This window comes from Cygnus atratus, chromosome 7 (assembly GCF_013377495.2).
Source record: "Cygnus atratus isolate AKBS03 ecotype Queensland, Australia chromosome 7, CAtr_DNAZoo_HiC_assembly, whole genome shotgun sequence".
Classification (NCBI taxonomy): domain Eukaryota; kingdom Metazoa; phylum Chordata; class Aves; order Anseriformes; family Anatidae; genus Cygnus; species Cygnus atratus.
In genome coordinates, this window is record NC_066368.1 from 12,829,978 (window position 1) to 12,850,001 (window position 20,024).

Below are 20,024 nucleotides of genomic sequence, written 5' to 3' on the forward strand. Positions count from 1 at the left end.
CTCAGCCTGTTCAGTGTATAGTTTTCTGTACAGTTGGGCCTTCAGCTTTAAGGAGTCATCAAATGCAGAGGAGAGTTTTTGCCTATTATCACCTTCTGCGTGAATTAAAATCTCTTCCTTCCCAGCATTTGCAGCTGCATAACATGAAATATTATCTTAGCGAGACTAGGAGTGAGCAACTATATATTGTCTTCTGACAGGAGTGTTTTCTCTTTGAGCTGATGTTTCATTTTCACAACCATAATGTTTCTTTCTGGTATTTCTGCCTTGGCAGACACTCATACCTGTGCCAGAGCTAGTAATTGTGACTAGGGAGGGATCCAAGTCATGAGGAAGAATACACACAGCATTCACAGCAGTGATTTCAGTGCCGTGTAGACTGACCTGACCTGGCCTGAAATTAGCCCTGATTACACAGCCACAGACAGGGGCCTGTAAGGCAAGGTAAACCTCTTCCTACCTTAAGCTCCTTGCTGCTGAAAACAGCCGTTGTAAAGGCACCTCTGGTGTTTTTCTGCTTCCCTGAAGTCAGTGCTAGGACTTGAGCATGAATGTATCCCGAGAATGCCCAGTATTACCATCACAGTGCAACAATATTTCTGCTAGGCTTTTCTGGTAGCCCTGGCATGATGTGGGTAGCAAATGGAGGTAGATCTCCTGCATTTGTCTGCATTTCTGTTCCTGTATTGCTGAATCCTGCACAGAGCAGATGTGTGGGAGTGATGTTTGGATCCCGTGGGTTCGATCAGACCTTTATAGAGGCACAGTCTGGTGCACACAGGTGGCTCTGGAAATGGACTTTAAACTTTTTGGCATGGATGGCTTCCAGGCAGTCCAGTCCCCTGCTGAAGACAGAAGACTTGTGGGACTTGTGGGGATTTGTTGCCATCTTCTGCTATTCACAAAACTCTAAGTACAGTCTTTATGCTTTCCCTGCAGGTGGCAATGGTATGGATTCTGTAACGAAGAAAACGAGGCAAGATGGATCAGAAGTTACAGAAAGACGTAAGGAGAACGTATTTTATTTTCTTGTTACAAGATTAAATTGCACACCAAAGATCCCACAAACAGATTTCCAGTTTTGTAAAGGGTTCAATGCTGACCAGATATCCAGACCTAAGTCTGCACCTGTCCTTGGCATCTCTGCCAAAGTCAGAAAAAAAGAATAGAATGGGTCAAGGTCAGACTTTTAGAGACGTTTAGCATGACCTGATTGTTTAAACAGAAATGATTGCCCTGTGGTAACATTTCTAACCAGTAGTGCAAACATTTTGATTCTCCTTGTGCCTCTGAGACCGTTGCTCTGCATGGTCTAGAAAATGTTCTTTAGTTGTATTTTTTTGGCTGTATGTAAAACAGGATGTTTGCTGCTGGTGTTGTGGGAGTTAGCTAGTAGGAAGCTAGTGAGGGGTCCGACCTTGGGCTTCACAGTTAGAGCAACTGCTGTGTGGTTCAGTAGTGCCCTGAAATAATACTACTTCCATGGCCCAAGGGACTTGTAAAGAAAAAAGTCTTTCATGGCATTGATGCACTTAGTGTAACGTGACAAAAGTGTGCAAACACACAGCCTGCAGCATCCAGGCAATGTGGTCTTAAGGGACTTTGCTTTAAATGAACCAATGTTCTTGAATAAGTCATGCTTTTCCATGGAAATGAAGTAGAACATTGATCTTGTCTGACTAGATTAACATGCAATAACTTCTGCATAATAATAATAATAATTTTCTGTCCTCAGTTATTACAGAGACAGTAACGACAAGGCTGACTTCCTTACCACCCAGTAAGTAATTGTGATCCACTGCATTACTTCTGCTCAGTGACTGCTGCCCCTCCATGCTATCTGGCTGCATTACTTTCATAAATCCCTGGGTGCAACGGGTCTTGGTGCAGAAAGACTAACACCTGAAGAGAAGCTGTTTTCAGAAATGCCCCTCCCAGAACGGTGCTTAGGGGAGAGAAGGAGCAGTATGTGGGGAACCATCGGGCTATTGTCAGAAACAAAGTTCCACAGTCCACCAGACTCTTCAAGGGCATAGGCCCAGATATAATCTGCAGTGGGGCCTGTTTCTTGGGGACAAGAGACAAAAGTGATGGGTCTGCTGCCTCCATCTTACCCAGTCGACAATAGTGGGTGAATCCCTTCGGGTAGTATCAGATGTCACGGGTGATTTCTGTCTCTGTGCAGCAAGGAGGGAAGAATCCTCCGTGCTCTTTATACCACTGTGTTGTCGACTATCTTGCTGAGTTGGAAAGGGATTGGACTGTCTCATTTATGATGAGGGTTAACAGAAGCAACCCCCAGCCCATGTCCAAAACAAAACTTGACTACAAACCTGCTGACTCTGCAGCATGAATGCTTATCTGCCCTGCCAAGGCACATCTCTGCAGTTGTGATATCTTGCCAGACACAAAGCTGTCCTTGTAAAGTGTGAGGACAGCTTTGGGTACCTCCTGCCTTGTCTTGCAGTATCCTTGCTCTTGTCTTTTACCCTGAGAGAATGTCTCATTTTGTGCTCTTCTCTTCCAGAAGGAGGGAGCAGCAGTGGGCTCAAAACATCATCCCACACTGGAGGGAGCGGAGTGGAAAAGAGGTCTTACGCTCACGGCAGCAGCTATGTGACTTCAAGTAAGGAGTAAAGACATTGGAAATTGAAAGCAAAGGCAGCAGAAATGGGCAGAGGAGAGATTCAGGGCAGGGAGGTAGATTGAGGCAGAGGTGAGGAAAACAGAGTTTCTGAAAGTAGAAATGACAAATACTCAAAGCAAAGGTATTCTTTCCCTAAAGCTGGTTGTGAGGATGGGTGAGTAAATGGCAAAACTCCCATTTTCCACAGGGAAAACGATTTCAGGTTACTTTTCTTTAACTTTGGAAAAACTCTTTTTCTTTCAGGAGAACAATAACAAAAAATGTCATTCCTACTGTCCTTAAGTATTTGGAAATCAGATTTCTCTTCTTTCAGGATTTCCAAATCACAATCTTTCTGAGCATTTTTCTTCAAAAGACAGTTTTGATTAATCTGTTTGTTAATCTCGCAAAGGATCGATTACTATTAAAGATTTTCATAGAACATATTTTCTTGTGTATGTATCCATGGCTTTAGCACTTTGAATGGTCTGCCGTATTTCTGGTTGTGTTAAATCAGTATGTCCTGTCTACTCCGTAAAAACAGGGTTGTTCTCTAGCAACCTTCTTTGCTGAGCTTTTTGACTGTCATAGTGAAGGTTTTTGGAAAATGAACTTCCTGGCCAAGTTTCTGGCACGCCCTTCTCTCTGTCCCCAACGGGACAGATTGGATAACTATCCTGACTGAAAACATTCTCCATGCTCCAGAAGAGCTGACAAGTCTAAGGGAGGGAAGTGGGGTATGGAAGCTCAAAGGGTGAATGAGCCATTTCCAGTAGATCTAACAGACACTCAGCCTCTTACCAGTTAAAGGCCAGAGTTCGGAATCCCTTTGCCTCAGGACAGATGTGAAGTAACTCCAGTAAAGATATCAATCATTGTCTAGACTGGCACCAGTCTAACTGAGAACTGAACCCATTCCTGAAAGCTCTTCACTTAAATGACTCTGTGGGATTTCCATCTTACTTGTTCTTTCTTTCCAGTGTGTAGAAGAATGGAAAAGAATTTGAATTTCTGAGATAATGAGCCCTTCAAGATTTACAAAGCATTTTCTAATCTTTGCTTTCCCATTCTGCTTGCAGAATGCCTCCAGCAGAGGCCCACTTGTCACTGTAGTTCTTTCTGCTGAATTAAGTGGAAAAGTCACAGAACAAAACAGGTCCATGTAGAGGGGAAAATGAACTAGAAAATACTTTGAGAACACAAGGGTGTGCTCTTTTTTACAGTGATGGGTAAACAACGTCCAGTCTGATCCTGCTGATCAGCATGCATATGTTGCGCTTTGTCACAGGGCTCCCCTTGTGCTGCACTCTGATCATACTCCAGCAGTAGATTTCAAACAAGAGTCTGGTCCCTTCACAAACCAAATGTTCATTATGGCTGCTCAGTTCTTTTTCCACGGCACTGATGTGAATTAGGAAGGGAAATTCTCTCCTCTGTCTAAATATAACACTAATAACCTCCAGGCTGCCTTGGGCCTGACTCACACCTCTATCACTTCTCCAGGAAATGGACTGAGTAAAGCATGACTAAGTGAGAATGTGGCTGCTTGCTTTGGAAAGGAAGTGCGCTCATGTCTGCTTTCCCTCAGCTCATGAGTTGCATCCTTCAGTGCTAGGAGTTTTGTTCAACCATCTCCCAGTTTTTGTGTCGTATAACACTGGAGTTTACAAGTGTATCTGTATTCAAACCAAAACCCAGCCCCATCCAAAGCCAGATGTCTTCCTGCTCAGCGGAAATGGCTAATTCACCTTCTTAGGCCAAATGCTGCAGTCATGGAGATCGTTGACAAGAGTCATTTTAAAACCAGAAAGACAAATTCCTCTCTGCAGTGAATGTTGAGGACAGTCAGAGTTAGATCTAAATGTGGTTCTTGCCCATCTCTAGTTGTGAGATACCGATGCAAATCTGTCCAGCTCCGAAGACAGGAACATAAAGCACTCAGGACATGTAGAGTGTACACCCAGGGCATATATTCCATTTGCTGAGGGCATTTTGTTTTGTGTATAGGTGGAAGTGGTAGACTGAATTCATCATCGTCATCTGGCTACAGACAAGCACAGTCTCCCAGCTCAACTCTCACCAAGTCACCTGGTTCAACGTTTGAAAGAAAAACATATGTCAGCCGCCATGCAACGTATGAAGGTATCACAGAACATGCCATAGAAAGGAGCCAGTGGGTAGTGCGCTCTGAGGTCAATTGGGACTGCCAGCATATTAATGCATGATTATCCTAATTAGCACAAGAATCCCATTGTGGCTTTGCTAGGAAATAAGCCACCAGGGACACATTTGAATGGCGGGGTCATATTTATAGTAATATTCATTCCTAAGAAGAGTTGTGGCATATTTTTGTTGAAAGACATTAGCAGCTCTTTCACGTAATCCTGAATAGCTCTTTTTGAATGAAATGTTTATTACCCAGTGGGATTAGACCGGTACCAGGAAGACATATTTGGAAAGCGCTTAATGGTCTTCTAAAAAGTATTAATGACATCTTTTTATTCTTTGCAGGGAGCTCCAGTGCTAACTCTTCTCCAGAGTTCCCCAGAAAAGAATTCGGTATGTTCTTTCAGAACTGTCCCTCTGAGTATTATGGCAAGGTCATGTGAGTTGGTGACTACAATGGCTTTTCACACATTAATGTGTCTTGCTCTGCCAGTGCTGCCACTATACTGGGCAGCCAGTGCAGTTCCTGATTTCAAAGAAGTTATTAGAGATTTACATCAATGCAGCAGACAGCAGGGTCAGCCATCAGTATCTCTAGCTGATACTGATTCCACAACAGAGGCTGCATACTTTATACCTACTGTACCTACTGCCTTCAGCTGCTCTTCTAACAGTCCCCGTATGGCATAGGACATGGACAGGAGAACAGACATAGGGCACTTTGTGACATTTGCTGTCCCATAGCTAGGGGAATAACTCCAAGCAAGAAAGTGTAGCCCCTTAAGATTTTGAGCCACTGCTGGATTTCCTCTTCTACTAGCTCTTTTCTAGACTTCAACGTGTTTATGTGACGTAATTGGAAAGATGACTTGGATCTCAAGTGGTATATTTATACTGAATGTTGTCAGCAGGTATGAGCTTGCCCCGTTCAAATTCTGACAGGCCTATTATGTTCAGAGCAGACAGAGAAACGATGCGATCAAGTTGTCTTTCTGGCTCAGGGAAGAGACAGGGTTTCACAGCATCCAGCCTTGGTTGATGGCATAAACAGGGCTATTATCCTCCTATTGGCCTGTAGAAATAGGAGATCATCATCTGTGAACAACATTTATGTGTACAAACAGAAACAGCAGGTGGTCCAGAAATGCTAAGGTGCTATACACTCTTTGAGATGCCTCATGGTCTAAAGGGGGCCTGGCAGAAACTGAGGATTCAATGCCCCCAGCTGTGCCTCAAGTAAAGAAGGTTGCTGCCTGAATTTCAGCACTCTGAGCAGGGTTCATGTATTCATTTTCAGAGGTGTTGTAAGCAGTAAGACCTAATATTGTTTTTCTCTTGTTGGTGTTCACAGCATCTGCTTCCACACGAGGGAGAAGCCAAAGTCGAGGTGAGTGATACTGCTCTTTTAGAAGCCTCCTTTTTTTACTCTTTTTAGTATAATTAAGGGTGTGTTAAACGGACCTATTCCTTAGCTAGAATCAAAGCAGTTTAAGTCTAGAGTCAGATAAGGTATGTGGATTTATACCACTACAGATGTGAACCATTTTATCTGTAAGCAATTGCTTAAAGGCTCAGTGTAAAAATGGACTCCCGTGAAGGTCATGGTGGTTAGGACTTTATCAGAATGGAGGGTCTGCTTGGCGACCTCGACATCTGGGGGTATAGGACATAGTTTTCCATCTTCACTGTTTACTACCATAAACTCAGTCCATCCATGCTCTGTGACCTCCCTCTGACAATTTTACAGTGTTGTATTTATGTTTCTCCTCCTGAGATCTATGTAACAAACCGTAAGGCCATTCCCTGAAATGGTCTCATGCTGGTGGTAAGGAGATGTTGAAGAAATTATGGACTTGTTGTGGTGTGTTTAGCAAGCTTACTGTAAAACTGCATCGTTTAAATCATTCAGCTCTTCTAATAATTTATTAACAGTGTTGGGGAAAGCAGGATTATATCACTGTGTAAGCATTTAATATATGTTCCCTGTTGCTTGAGGAGGAAACTATAATGTCATTTTATCCAAGTTAATTTTAGCAGTGGATATAAATCAACGTATGCTCTTGCATACCCCTCTTGGAGAATGTCACAGTTACCAATTATTCTACCTCAGATCTTCACAGTCTCCTCTAGCACGCTACATACCTCCCAGCAGAACTAGGCCGTACATAATAAAGCAGAGAATCAGCTGCAGTTTCTCATACTACTTCAGAAAATTGCCCCAGTCTATCGGCTTCTCCACCTGAATGCCAAAGTCAGTGTTTCTTTTCTAGTGCACGCATTTTCAGATTTCATCTTGAGGAGCATGTTTCACATGTCCTAGCTGGTCAACTTGCTTGTGGGTAGCAAGCTTAAAGGCTTGCCCCACCAAATCAGATTCATTCTCTTGTGCTGGACAGTAAAAGTCAGTAATAAAATGGAGTACCTCGTGAGAATGTTGGCTTAATAAATGTCTGCTTGTGACCTGATAGTTTTAACTCAATGTAGTTTTTGTCAAGTTGGGGGTTACATTCAAAGAGCCAAAACAAAAGGCAGCAGATTGCAAGAGCCTAAGTCCTACAGCCTATTATATAGATGGCAGTGTGAATTTTACTCAGTAAGTAGTAGGGAACTTGTGTATTTAGTTAGCCTTAAAATCCTGAGGCTTCTTTTGGCTCTGTAGGTTTTTGCCCAGTAGAATAATAGTAATTGTGATGAGTTGGAATATCAGTGTGATTGAGGACTGTATAATCAGGCCTTCCATTTGATTGGCACTGACAATTTGATTGATTTCAATAGAGGCCCTCAAGGAGCAAAATACTGCTCTCTGGAATTAAAAGTAGCAAAATTTGACCCCAAAACAAAAAGTCACTCAAACCAATTTACAACAAACTCCCATAAGCCATGAGTTCTGCTTAGATCAAGTAGCAAGGTAACACAGACATCAGGAAATAAGGAATTCACTTCAGCCTAAAAATTCATTTCCAGCTCAGGGCATAAATACATCTCACTCCATATTCATGATCTGCTTTTTTCCCTTCCCAGAGAGTGAAATACGAGTCCGGCTTCAGAGTGCCTCTCCCTCCGGCAGATGTAAGTGCCATGGCTTATGCTCCAGGGGGAACAGGTATAACAGAGAGAGTGTTGCTGCTCTAGGTATGTCTGCAGTGTCTCTAGGATCCAGTCTTCATGATGACGGATAGCAGCATGTCATCCCATTTTCATGCTGTAAGAATTTTCATTTATCTCCCCTTTCTGAACAAGGAAGCATGCTGTGGGTTAGATGGTGGTCTTACAAGGGTAGAGTTGTACTTAGACCCTGAAATGAGGCCCTTGAAACTTTAAGTCAGTGGCACCCCCAGAAAAGTACAACTTCATAGACTCTCACAGGTAAATTCCACTAAATGGTTTAGCCTGGGCAGGATTACAGATCAATGAAACAATGGCTTTTGGATAAGTCTGTATGCTTCTTTTCCCTGCCAGGGACAGAGTTGGATGATGTAAAACGTTTGCTGAAAGGAAGTCGATCAGCCAGCTGCAGCCCTACTCGATCTCCATCAAGTACTCTCCCGATACCGAAAAAAGCTGTGGTGGAAACAAAGATGGTTACGGAGAGCTCTCAGTCAGGTACACGGCAGAGAACGGTTAGCAATGCTGGAGCCTTCCAAACAATTTTTTCCATGAAAATACCCAGTATACCCAGTTGCTAAGAACATTAGAGTAAGAATACATGGTCTCTGTCCCTGGTGGTGCTGGCAATAAAGAGAAAGGGGCAGAATGCCAAAGGACTGTCCAGATATTGCCCTACTATGAGCCATCCTGGGTGGCTTTCTGGTGACCTGTCTAACTTCCATAAAGTTAAGCCAGTTCCTGCTGACACCAGCTTTAATTCGGATGTGCTGCTGGCAGAGACGAGCTCTAAATAAACATCTCTTACAGCAGCATGATCTCTTGTCTCTGAGCAAGATGAAGATAGCACTGAAGACAACATTTGAATCAGTGTTTGTTTTATTGGCCATACCACCAGTTCAGAGATCAGTAGAATTTGATAATGATAGAAATACTATTTGAAATGTTATAACTAGCTTTTGTTATTCATAAGCCCCAATGCAGTGCTTGAGGCAGTGGTATTCACATTCACTCCACTGTTCTCCACCAGTATATAGGAACAAGGAATGTCTTTTTTCTTTCTGCTGGCTCAAATCCTGTCTCAAACTGGGAATTTTAGTCCAGTGCACTAGTGAACCAGAGCCACACATGTGGGAAGCAAAAAACATAGGTTTCATGCTCCAGGATGATTTATTAATAGGAACATGGAACGAAGTACATTAAGTGTTTTATTGTGGTATCACAGCATCTATAAATAATAAAATCTCCTCAAAGCATTTTGTGAATGGTCATGCTACCAGGTCAGTCTTTATTCCATTGTTTAAAATTCAGGTGGGCTGTAATCCGCTGGCATTTGAGATCAGTTATACCATCTTAACCTGGAGTCGCTGCATGGACTCCACTACGTTAACTGAAATCTAAGGCAGATTAATTTGTCTGCCACATAAACCTGCAGTGCATGCTAAGTCACAAGCCTGGTCCTGTTGAAAACCATTACTGTTGTGTGGTTTTTTTTACAGTGTCGGGAACATATGATACAACCATACTGAATACTGCCCTCCCTTCATACACTTGGTCCTCAACTCTGCCTGCTGGGTCTTCCCTTGGTGGATACCACAACAGCATGGCCCAGAGCTCATCCTTGATCAATGCTATGTCTCACTCTACAGGATCAGGTACGTTCCCGGGACTGCCCAGGCTGGCAGGACAGAACTCCATACTGAAGCCGGGTCAACAGTAGCACTCTTTCTGCAGAGAGAGAACTTAAATGATGGAAGAATCAATGTGGCAGAAGATAGGCTTACATTTTCTCTTCTTTTCTGTAACTTTGCGCTCTCTGCTTCCACACTGACTGTATTTGAAAGTTCTTGTTTGTGGGGATCAATTGTCCTGACTGCCTGATCTGTCTTTGAACTTTCATGATAGCTTTGTTATTGACTTAAATGAGGCTCACATTCTCTATCAAAACTAGTTTTGGACTCTAGTGAACTTCGGATGATTCTGGCCCACTGTAAGAACACCTGGTTCTAATCCTTCAGTCCTCTTACACTAAAGATGTAATCAATAAATCTTGGCTGCGATTATACCTTGTAAGACCTGCCTCTGAGTACCAGGGATGCTGTCATTTCCCAGATGCAGAGAAAGAGTGCAGGAAGCTTCATGATAGCGTACTACTAAAAGCTTTGCTTTCTCACATTATCTCATGATTGCAACTTGTCTGATATGGGATTTTCTCCCCTTTGTGAGTTCTGTAAAAGCATGGTTTGGTGTCACAATTTTCAAGTTTTTTCTTCTGTGCAATTACTGTGTATTTTCACTAACTGCATTTTCAAGTGACCCTTACTCTTAAGTTCTGTAGCTATGCCACTGTCTTGGTGCTGGACTTCTGATTCCATAGAAGTAATAAAATTTGATTTCCTCTTTTTGCAGTTTTGGTGTTCCAAATAACCTGGCTCCCACCAATCATACTCTGAACACAGGCCTGAGCACTTCCTCAACAGGTCAGATTTTTCTGTTCTTCCATTCAGACTTTCACAGCATAACTGTCCTGGCAGACACGTACAATGAACTGCGCTGCAGGACTCCTATAACTCCTATAATTTTTCTTTGCAGTGTTTGGAGTTCAAAACAACCTGTCACCAAACTCTTCAACCCTGACCCAGAATGCCTCTGCAGCCTCCACAGGTCAGCAACAATTTAAGCCTAGAGAAAATATGGGAGTCACTGGTTTGCGCTCCCTTCTCCCACCTTTTCTGCAGTGACCAGAATGTTCATACTGACAGACGTTCCTTCATTGCCCTCTGCTGGTGTTGAGCAGGGTGGTGTGAGGAGATATCGAGGAACATTTATTCTCCTTTGCCTATGCAGGAATGGCTCCCAGTCCCTATGTAAGCACTAGAAACTTGCTTACTAGGGAAGCCCTTGCTCATATGAGTTTTCCTCAGTGCCCTAAGTGAGAAAAGATTCCTGAGATGGTGTGTGGCCAAAGGCTGGTATATGTAGGTACTTTGTTGTCCTCCATCTCTTTCATTCTGGGATTTCTTCATTGCAGCATATGGGATGAAGAACACTTCTCAGAGCAACACCATGGCTAGTACTGGTGTGTCTGCCTCAGCAGGTGAGTGTACCATTTACAGTTGTTTAGGCATGCCTTTGTACAAGCATGTCAGGATAGCAGTGAGAGATTCAGCCGGCTGTGTGGTACTAACATCTGACTACGCAGGAGCGTGACTTGTCACTAGCCAAACCCCTCACCAGTGCCTTTCTGAAAAGAAGGCAAATGAGCCAGGAGCTCAGAATGAGAAACTCAGCTGGCCTGATTGAGATCTCCCCCACTTTGTGATTAACTTGGATAATTTTATTGCAGCTATTTCTGCTCAACAGGCAAGTAACCGGATAGATCACTCAGGTGACATTGTGCTTCATATGAAGCCAAAACATTTTCAAGGCTACAGTTAACCATCATTTTTCAGTAGTATCAGCCTTGACCATTCAAAAATCAAGGATTTGATGACCAGATTGTTATTTGATTAATGAGAGAAGCTGAGGTCTATCTACTGGCCTTTGGTCTCTGAATGGTTGGGATTCAACTTTTCAAGCTTATTATCTGTAACTACAACAGCTATGAATGAGACTTATTTTTTGTTTAAGGGAAGTCAAGTTTCTTTTTGTAATCCATGTACTCTCAAAGGCAAGCCTTAAAAATAGGTGGAAATACAACAGAAGTTATGATAATATTTCTAATGTAGGTTTACTCCAGCTTCGTGCTAGAGTGATGGTATTAATAGTACCAGGCTGTGTATCTTAATTTTCAATGTTGTGTCAATTTCTCTGCAAGCTCAGGTTTGTATACCATTCCAGTTATATTTGATGCTGCCTAATGGCAGAAGCGTGACTACATCAACATTTCTGAGCCTTGTTTGGCCTGAGCCCAATCTCAGTAAGCCACAGTTCAAAGCCTCATAAGCATGCATGGCTCCCAAGGGTATGGAGTGCTTTGTGTTTTACAGTCTCTCTGCTTATCCGCTTAAGATGTGCTGGCTCTGATGAACCTTGGATGTCTCTCTGAGTTTCTATGATTCCGTAGTAGGTGTGTTTGAGAAATGAGATGGTCATTGAGCAAATCATTTTTATATGTGATTGAATTCTATATGCTCTCCGTTTCCTGTAGAAGCTGTTCCCCTGCTAGTGAGATATCCAAAGACACCTCTAATAAAGCTTAACAAAGCACAGCTCTCCTCTTAGCTTCAAGTGATAGATGTGTCTCTTGCTGGCTTGTAACAGTGCCAACCCCAATCACAACAGGACTCCCTGTTCTCATGAACAAAAGTGTTGTAGTTATGGCTCTTTGGCCATTCTCATCTCCTCATCTTTCCCATCCTTCACCAATATTCCAGGGGGAACCGTTTTGAGCTCCCAGGGGGATGACATTCTGCGCAAAGATTGCAAGTTCCTGCTGCTGGAGAAAGACAATGCCCCAGCAAAGAAGGAGATGGAGCTCTTGATCATGACAAAGGATAGTGGCAAAGTCTTTAGTGCCTCGAACACCGGGCTTAATGGAGGTAACTTCTCTTCCTTGGGATGTGTGGGTATGCTGAGGGTAGGGAAATGGAGAGTGATCATAAGGGGAAGGTGAAGCAGAAGCATCTCCACAGGGCACATTCTGGAGATGGTAAATTTTGACAGAGCTTCAGTGAGAACAGTGTGGCTTGGGAATGTATAAGAACAGTCCTACACATGCAGCCAGATCAACTCTGCCAGTGTAGGGTCTTCTCTACCTGTGGAGTTCAGAGTTCAGGACATAGGCCTGACTCAAACCCCTGCAACCCAGCCATGAAGCTTGGGCAGGCATCTAGCCTTTAACCATGCCAGCAGCGTTTAGGTCTAGCCTGTGCATTTAAAGCTCCAGAGCATGCCTTGTGACATTTCACAGAGCTCAGGAGCCTCAAAAACAGAAACTAGATCTGCAGCTGGCTTAAACTAACAGAACTGTTGTGGCTTCCTAGTGAAAAACATGCCTTTTGCCTTTGGAAAAAAAAATAGGCTTGGTTGAACTCCTGTTGTAATGTTTTCAATTACATTTGGTTCCTGTTCAGGATCCTTTGCAGAAGACACATTGAAGAAAGAGAAGCAAGGATTTTCTTCTTCTTACGCTACAGATACAGGCTTCAAATCAGATGCAAATGGTAAGAGTTTGCCCCTATGGCAATGCAAGAGAACTACCTCCTTCTGCCTCCATTACTACCTTCCCCCTGCAAGCCCATGCTCCAAGTTTGATCATGCATGGGAAGACTGTTAAATCTTCTTTTACTGTTGTTACAACAGGAGGACTGAAATCAGTACCAACAAGGGACAAAGCAACATATGCGGGTAAGTGTTGCTATTCAGACTTTGACTGGAGGGAGCACCAAAGCAAAACATATGAAAAAGCAGTCATCGTTGAGTGAGGTGAATGATCTCTGTGTGATGGCATCAGAGGGAGGGCATGTTCAGAAGGCTGCTCTGTCTGTAATGATCAGAAAAAGTGACAGAGAAACTGATACCTGTTATTTTATTGTGGATGAATGGGCAGTTGTGGCACTTTTTTGCTGCTGGAGAAAATTGGCTAGCTGACAGTACAGCTGCATCCTCCTACCAGGGCAGATTTGTGGGGAGGAGAAGGATCAGACCATGCTGGCTATTGCTGGCTATTATTTACAGCTCAAAACTGTAGAACAAATTGACGCCAGAGCAGTCACACTTTTTAAGCATGAAAAAATTCAAAAAGCACTTATTTCAAAAAGCACTGACTGTTATGTCCTGTTGGAATTCCCATTGGGAATGCTGTCCACAGCTTCCACAGGGACTAGAGTAACACCCAACGCATGCAGAGTGAGATGTAAATCTGTGGCCCTTTGTATAATGGATCTGACCTTGGTGTCTTTATTCAAGAGGTTCTTGACTCTGGAGTCAAGGAGCTGTTCACTGTGAGAGTGCCCCTTCCCTCTTTCAGAAATACGAAATGGTGATGCAGGGGGTGCAATTGGATCAGCACCATCTTGGTGTCCCTGTGGTTCCTGCTGTAGCTGGTGGAAATGGCTCCTCGGTTTGCTTCTGGCCTGGTTGCTTCTCCTGGGGTTACTCTTTGGACTCATTGCTCTGGGTAAGAAATGAACACAAGAGCTGGCTGGGTCACAGATCTCCATGTGTAGTTAACACTGGGACTGAACAGAAATCCACCTCTGTGTATCCCTGTCCCTGAGAAAGATTACAGCCATGGTGAGGAGGAGAGAAAGGGAAGCTGCAGAGGTAAGGTCCCCCTTCTGCTTACAGGAGAGAGTTTATATGGATGAATAAAATGTTGAATGGAACAGAAGGAGTAACAGAGGGTTTAGGCTGGCAAAGAGGCCAAGCAAACTGTAACTCACTACTAGAGGTGCCAAGCCAGAGAGCTGAGGAGGAGCGTGTTCAGTGCTCAAAATTGTGACTGCCACCAACATATTACAAATGGACAGAAAGAATAGATATGGAATATAAACTGTCAGTGAGGGTTTATATAGTCTTGGGGTGAGGAGAGTGGGAAAACTTCTGAGGTCTGAGGTCTTTCTTCTCCTCTGAGACTAGCAGATTCCAAAGCTGTCATTTAAACTCCAGATTTCCCTGCTAGGAAAAAAAATAAATAAAAAAGATGCAAAGAATAATCCTGCAAAATTCAGTGTCCATAGCTCTCTGTCACAGTGTTGCCTTGTCACTGCTATTAGAAGTCCCTGGTATAGAACCTCCATCTACATGTTCCCAAGCATTTTACTTTAACCTTCCAGCGGAAGAAGTGAGAAAGCTGAAATCTCGTGTGGACGACCTGGAAAAAATCAATCACAGTTTCCTGGCAGTTAACCAAGGGAGTCCAAACATAGCAAAAGACATTTCAAGAGTAGACTATCTTCAGGGTGTGGCACCCTCTTCAACCTTCCCTCTTGAAAATGAAGAATCAGTTTGGTTGATGGTGAAGAGCAGACTGAACAAGGAAATAGAACGAGGTGAGCAGAGTAAACATCTGTCATGCTGCATGAGACCAGATTATTTAAAGGGGAGTAGGAGAGTTTGGCTTCCTAAGGACCTAAAGACCAGGGCTTCTGGAGTGCAGTGCAGTCTCTCAAATACAGAGTCCTCACCTGTCCTCACAGAGCTTTGCTGGAGCACAGAATGCTGCCAACTGACAGAGGTGGTGCATCCTTCAAAGCTAGCAGGGAGGGGAGAAGAAAGGAAGCTGTAGCAAGTGAGATTTCCATTTTGAAAGAACTGCACAGAAAAAAATGAACCCACAGCTTATTTCTCATGCTACTTTTGGTAGCGAGGGAAAGATTATTTACTTCTCTTTCAATGGAAATGGGCTAAGAGAGGAGCTTGCATTTTCGCAGCTTCAGAGGTTTCATGTAACTCTTAGCAGTTCAAGGGTTTGCGAAGGCAAATTTGTTGAGGAAACTCTACTCCCAAAGCCATATCGTGTTTGATAGTCTGTGCTACCTGCAGCCTCAAAATCTAATTAGAAGGATCTTTGTATGTGAAGCGAGTAGCTATTTTGTTGTGTAATACAGTCTAACAGCACGTTTGCTTCCTGTTGCAGGCTACTTCCGAGGGGAGAGAGGAGAACCTGGTATGAAAGGTATAGCCATATAGTCCTTCTGTTCCCCTGTCCCAGTCCTTGGTTCTGGCAATGCTCAAGGTTGGAGTGGATGTTGTCACAAGAGGCAGTTGGCAGTGAGAAAGGTTGATGCTGGTTTATACTTATACAAAAAGAGCATGAAGCTGGTTTGCCACTTAAACTGTGAAGGGCCTGGTCCCATGCAGAATTAATACAAGAGGCCCAATCACCCAACACATTGTGTGAATGTGAAAGGCCAGATCCTGTATTTTGCTAGTGAGATGGGTCTGGTCCTGCACTGTCCAGGGCTGAATTGTCCATGTTCATCTAAAATTTGTTCATATGTTATTAAAGGCTAAAAAGCAACTAGAAAAACAAAATACATGAGTGATCACTGGAAATTATCTCCAGGATCTCTCCTGATTTTATTTGTCTTCTCTTTCTCTCAGGTGACATGGGAATGCAAGGTCCTAAAGGTGAGTCTGGAGTTATCTGCTGTTTCAGGTTTTTCGACAGCCTTCCATTGGGCCTAGGTAGCATATGAATTTTTATTGCCCCAGAAGTCAGATAGAGAAGCTGATGCACCCTGTGGTTTAGATGTTGTTGTGACAGTCTTTGCTCTTCCTGGCAAAGGCAATTTTAGAGGTCACAGTAGGAGAGAGAACAATTGTTATTTTGAATCTTGGATCTTTTTTCACCTGGATGAAAATTATTCCTGAGGTAAAACTATACCTGGTTTAATCACAAAGTGCTTCAGAGGTTTTCGTGTAGTGTGAACAATTCAATCCATTGCATAAATACAAGGGGCCCAGCATGGCATTGCTGGAGAAGGTAGAACTTATAAACATGCTAGGAACATAAACTCCTTTTTAGGAGGGGGTGAGGATCAGTCAATGTAAAAAACAGGGAAGATGTTTTCCTCACTGACTGTCTATTTCTTTCTCCCTGCAGGAGATCGAGGACTTCCTGGTGTCCCAGGTGAGCAGTAGTACAATTCCCCTTTGAGGGAGGACATTTAGTGACATTACTGTTGACATCACTGTTGACAAGAACAAATTTTGCACTGCAAATCTTGCTCAAGGTGCAGATGGACTAAGTCACTTGATTAATACCTTGATGCTGAGCTACAGAGATTTGGTTATGAGCAAGGCCTCAGCCTGACTTTCCTTTATTTGAACGTTACTAAGTTGGGGGTGTGAAGATCCCAGACTACTTTTGAAAGAGTCCCACAGCTACATGAGTACTTGGCCTGACTTCCTTGTGTTCTTTTATTTGTTGTGCTCTTCTAAAGACATACCTGTTCAAGTACCCAACTTGCAAATAATAAATCCTTTAGCCCAGCTGCTGAATCCCTCCAGGTTCCCAGGTTCCACTAATTTGCATGTTATTCATTCATGGTACACAGACAAGGACTCTGAACGTTTGCTGTGTTTTTCTTTCCAGGCATTCCTGGTCCAATTGGGCACCAAGGGCCAGAAGGACCGAAAGGACAGAAAGGGAGCATGGGTAAGCATCTTCAGCAGTGCTGCAAGTCTCTCACAGCTGTTTGGCACTTGACAAGGGAATACAGACATAGCTTGGTGTGATCATTGCCTTCCCCCATGGAGGCAGACATGGATCTTTCTTGCCCAAGGCTTGTGTAAGGACAGCTTTTCTAACAAGGGATTTGTCTCCTGTAGGTGATCCTGGTATGGAGGGTCCCATGGGACAAAGAGGTCGAGAAGGGTTACCAGGACCTCGAGGAGAGCCTGGACCACCTGGATTTGGAGAAAAAGGAGACAGAGGTAGGAACTAGGTCTCTTGTTCTTGGATAAAGTTGAGATAGACAAAAGCTGGAGTTTGGTCCTGATTTATCAGACACCTCAGGAATAGGATTTGATTTGATTATTCAAATCCGAATTGCATTTTAGATGTTCCCAACACAGACAGATCTGACCTAAGGGGTTTTTGTGCCAAGCTTACAAAGGACAAACAAGTATTTTTGTTTTGCCAGATTTCACAGTCAAGTTTAAGTCTGGCAGAAGCAAAAGCTCTTAGCATCAAGGTTATCTTCCCTGCTATCCAACTCACCTAAGCTGGGGGATTATTCTCTTTCTCATCCTAAAGCTCAGTGAGATGGGATTTTTTTCTTGGACAATGCATGCTTATTTGTGTGTTTTGAACTGACAAGCAGATTACCTAGCAGATTATTCATGACACTTGCCAGAGAAAATAATAATGGAAAATGGGGAACGGGAAAATGGGATCACAATTGTATTCTACATTATCTATTTATGCTCTTTTTCTGCAGGTGCTGTTGGTGAGCCAGGTCCTCCAGGGCCACCTGGTCCCCCAGGTTCTGCTGGCCTTAAAGGTAAATATGGACAGAGAGAACCTGGCAGACTGTCTAGGTGCACTGTGAGGAGAAAATGAACACTTCAGCCTTCCTGTTTCACTTATATTGCACTTCATTAATCAGAAAAATAAATTGGCAGTCCTCATTTTAGCTAAAATTTAGTTTGGTAGGTACATATAACCTTTAGAGCAATAAATTCTTGGGGATTTTTAGTGAGAGTGGGGATCAGCAGAGAGATTTCAAAAAACGTCAATCTTTAATATATGTTATGTTTCTATCTGTTTTTTCTCTGCTTTCAGATATGATAGGATAAATTCCATACCCCTAACAGGTTGTTAATAGAGTTACAGCTCTACAGTTCATGTAACGGGGATCCGAATTGCTCTATAAAGAATTGAATCCTACCTGGAGCACAGATCCCAACATCTCAGCCAAGATGGAAGGCTTTAGTCCCTTTACCTTACCTTAGGGAAAACCGCTTCCTCTATGTTACAAGAACTAAGTTGTGTAGATTCAATGTCCTGATTTTCAAGATGCTGGTGATGCCATCTCTTCTTGGGGCTGGGGAGATTCTGATCTCTTAAACATCTGTTAGGTTGTGGATGCTGTTGGTCAAACTCAAAGATATTTTGTTCATTTTCTGATTGTGGTGATTCTGAAAGAACATTTGTGTTCCTTATTCACAGGTCTGACGGGTTCTCCAGGACCCCAAGGCCCTCCAGGTGAGTGCTGCCTTCCTTTGCTATGGTGCCTTATAGACTAGAGGGAAAAAAAAAAAAGTGACAACTTCTCACAGGTTGTCTTCCTTAGTGGTGTTTGGTCGTAAGCGGGACAAATTAACTCCCTCATCTCATTTTTCTGCAGGTCCTCCTGGCCTACAAGGATTTAGAGGAGAAGCAGGTCTCCCAGGTGCTAAAGGTAAACTTCTCTTCCCCTGTGCAGTTAGAGCAGCACTAGCTGATGTTCCTTTTCCAGCACTGCTCTGAGAAACACACTTGATCTGAGCATAGAGTGTTGAGGTGCTAGGGGCAGAGAAAAGCATAAGAGGGGGGAAAGAGGAGGAGGAACTAGACTCAGTGATTACAAGAAAATACTGAGAAATAGATGAGAGAGATAATAGAGAAATCTGGATGAGGAAACATAGATGGAGCTGTATTGAAGGAAAGGAAGTTCTGGTTTGAGTTTCTCTGATATTGGAGTTTCTGTGTTTCCTCTATGACTTTCTTTGGTGTATGAAATTCCTTTCCTGTCTGATTTGTTATTGCTATTGTTCAATCATCCATTTATCTTTCAGGTGAGAAAGGAGCTGCTGGAGCACCTGGACCCAAAGGTATGTCGATCAATTAAATATCTTTTATGGATATTTTATTTAGGCTCCTTCGGATATGAATACTGTCCATGGGAATTAACCCTACCCTTCTTTGGCTTGCTCCTTTGTGCTTTTGTCAGAAAGCAGACTGTCTTTCTCTGCTGAAAAGATTTCACAATGAAACAGTCTCACAGAATCCTTTCCTTTTTTGTACTGCAGGTGACCAGGGTGAGAAAGGTTCTCGTGGAATGACAGGTCAGTGGATTGTCTTCCTGAAGTAGCAGCCTGTCTAATATACATATGCATTATTTGAATTTTCAAATAGCAGATAGCCCAGTCAATCCTAGTTAGCTTTCTGAAAAAAGTTGCTGGTTATAGGAGTTCTATTTTATGCACCCAAGTTCTAACTAAATAGTTCCCATCCCTGGTAGGAATCTTTGTATTTGTCTTTTGGGGAAATTCTCCCTCATGTGCCCTGTATTCATTTCCCTTGAGCCCTTTCGATGCCCAGAAACAGCCATGAATCATGAGGTCTGAACATCCTGTCAATGCTGGTTTTCAGTTGCAAAGCACCAAATATTGCTAATGGTCATAACTTGCATCTTCACCAAGATCTGTTTGATTCATTTTCATGTCATCTCATTACAGGTGAACAAGGCTCAAGAGGTATACCTGGTCCTCCAGGAGAGCCAGGGGCCAAAGGACCACCAGGTGAGTAACAGAAAAAGCTATGTTTATATGTTGGACGATGTCATTTCCACCTTGAGTCTGTTTTTATGAGCACAGACAAGGGACCAACTTGTGAACGGAATTGTATTGGTTTTGATCACAGGTCTTTTCTCTAGATAGCTAAAATCAGTCTGTACACTCAGAAAAGTTGTCC

General features: G+C 43.1%; 1 protein-coding gene across 1 annotated transcript in view; it reads left to right on the plus strand.

The window, feature by feature from the left end:
• Window positions 1-950: 950 nt before the first annotated feature.
• The window catches only part of COL17A1 (collagen type XVII alpha 1 chain), a 35,446-nt gene continuing 16,372 nt past the window's right edge, over window positions 951-20,024 (plus strand). Inside the window, exons 1-28 of the mRNA XM_035547750.1 lie at window positions 951-1,005; window positions 1,736-1,780; window positions 2,528-2,626; window positions 4,634-4,768; window positions 5,138-5,185; window positions 6,144-6,179; window positions 7,814-7,861; window positions 8,252-8,395; window positions 9,397-9,556; window positions 10,307-10,377; window positions 10,490-10,561; window positions 10,929-10,994; window positions 12,274-12,438; window positions 12,973-13,062; window positions 13,202-13,246; window positions 13,869-14,018; window positions 14,677-14,892; window positions 15,480-15,518; window positions 15,947-15,973; window positions 16,449-16,475; window positions 16,941-17,003; window positions 17,177-17,281; window positions 17,788-17,850; window positions 18,519-18,554; window positions 18,697-18,750; window positions 19,127-19,162; window positions 19,361-19,396; window positions 19,790-19,852. Coding sequence (XP_035403643.1) covers window positions 951-1,005; window positions 1,736-1,780; window positions 2,528-2,626; window positions 4,634-4,768; window positions 5,138-5,185; window positions 6,144-6,179; window positions 7,814-7,861; window positions 8,252-8,395; window positions 9,397-9,556; window positions 10,307-10,377; window positions 10,490-10,561; window positions 10,929-10,994; window positions 12,274-12,438; window positions 12,973-13,062; window positions 13,202-13,246; window positions 13,869-14,018; window positions 14,677-14,892; window positions 15,480-15,518; window positions 15,947-15,973; window positions 16,449-16,475; window positions 16,941-17,003; window positions 17,177-17,281; window positions 17,788-17,850; window positions 18,519-18,554; window positions 18,697-18,750; window positions 19,127-19,162; window positions 19,361-19,396; window positions 19,790-19,852 — 2,194 coding nt within the window. The remainder of the gene's footprint in view (window positions 1,006-1,735; window positions 1,781-2,527; window positions 2,627-4,633; window positions 4,769-5,137; window positions 5,186-6,143; window positions 6,180-7,813; window positions 7,862-8,251; window positions 8,396-9,396; window positions 9,557-10,306; window positions 10,378-10,489; window positions 10,562-10,928; window positions 10,995-12,273; window positions 12,439-12,972; window positions 13,063-13,201; window positions 13,247-13,868; window positions 14,019-14,676; window positions 14,893-15,479; window positions 15,519-15,946; window positions 15,974-16,448; window positions 16,476-16,940; window positions 17,004-17,176; window positions 17,282-17,787; window positions 17,851-18,518; window positions 18,555-18,696; window positions 18,751-19,126; window positions 19,163-19,360; window positions 19,397-19,789; window positions 19,853-20,024) is intronic.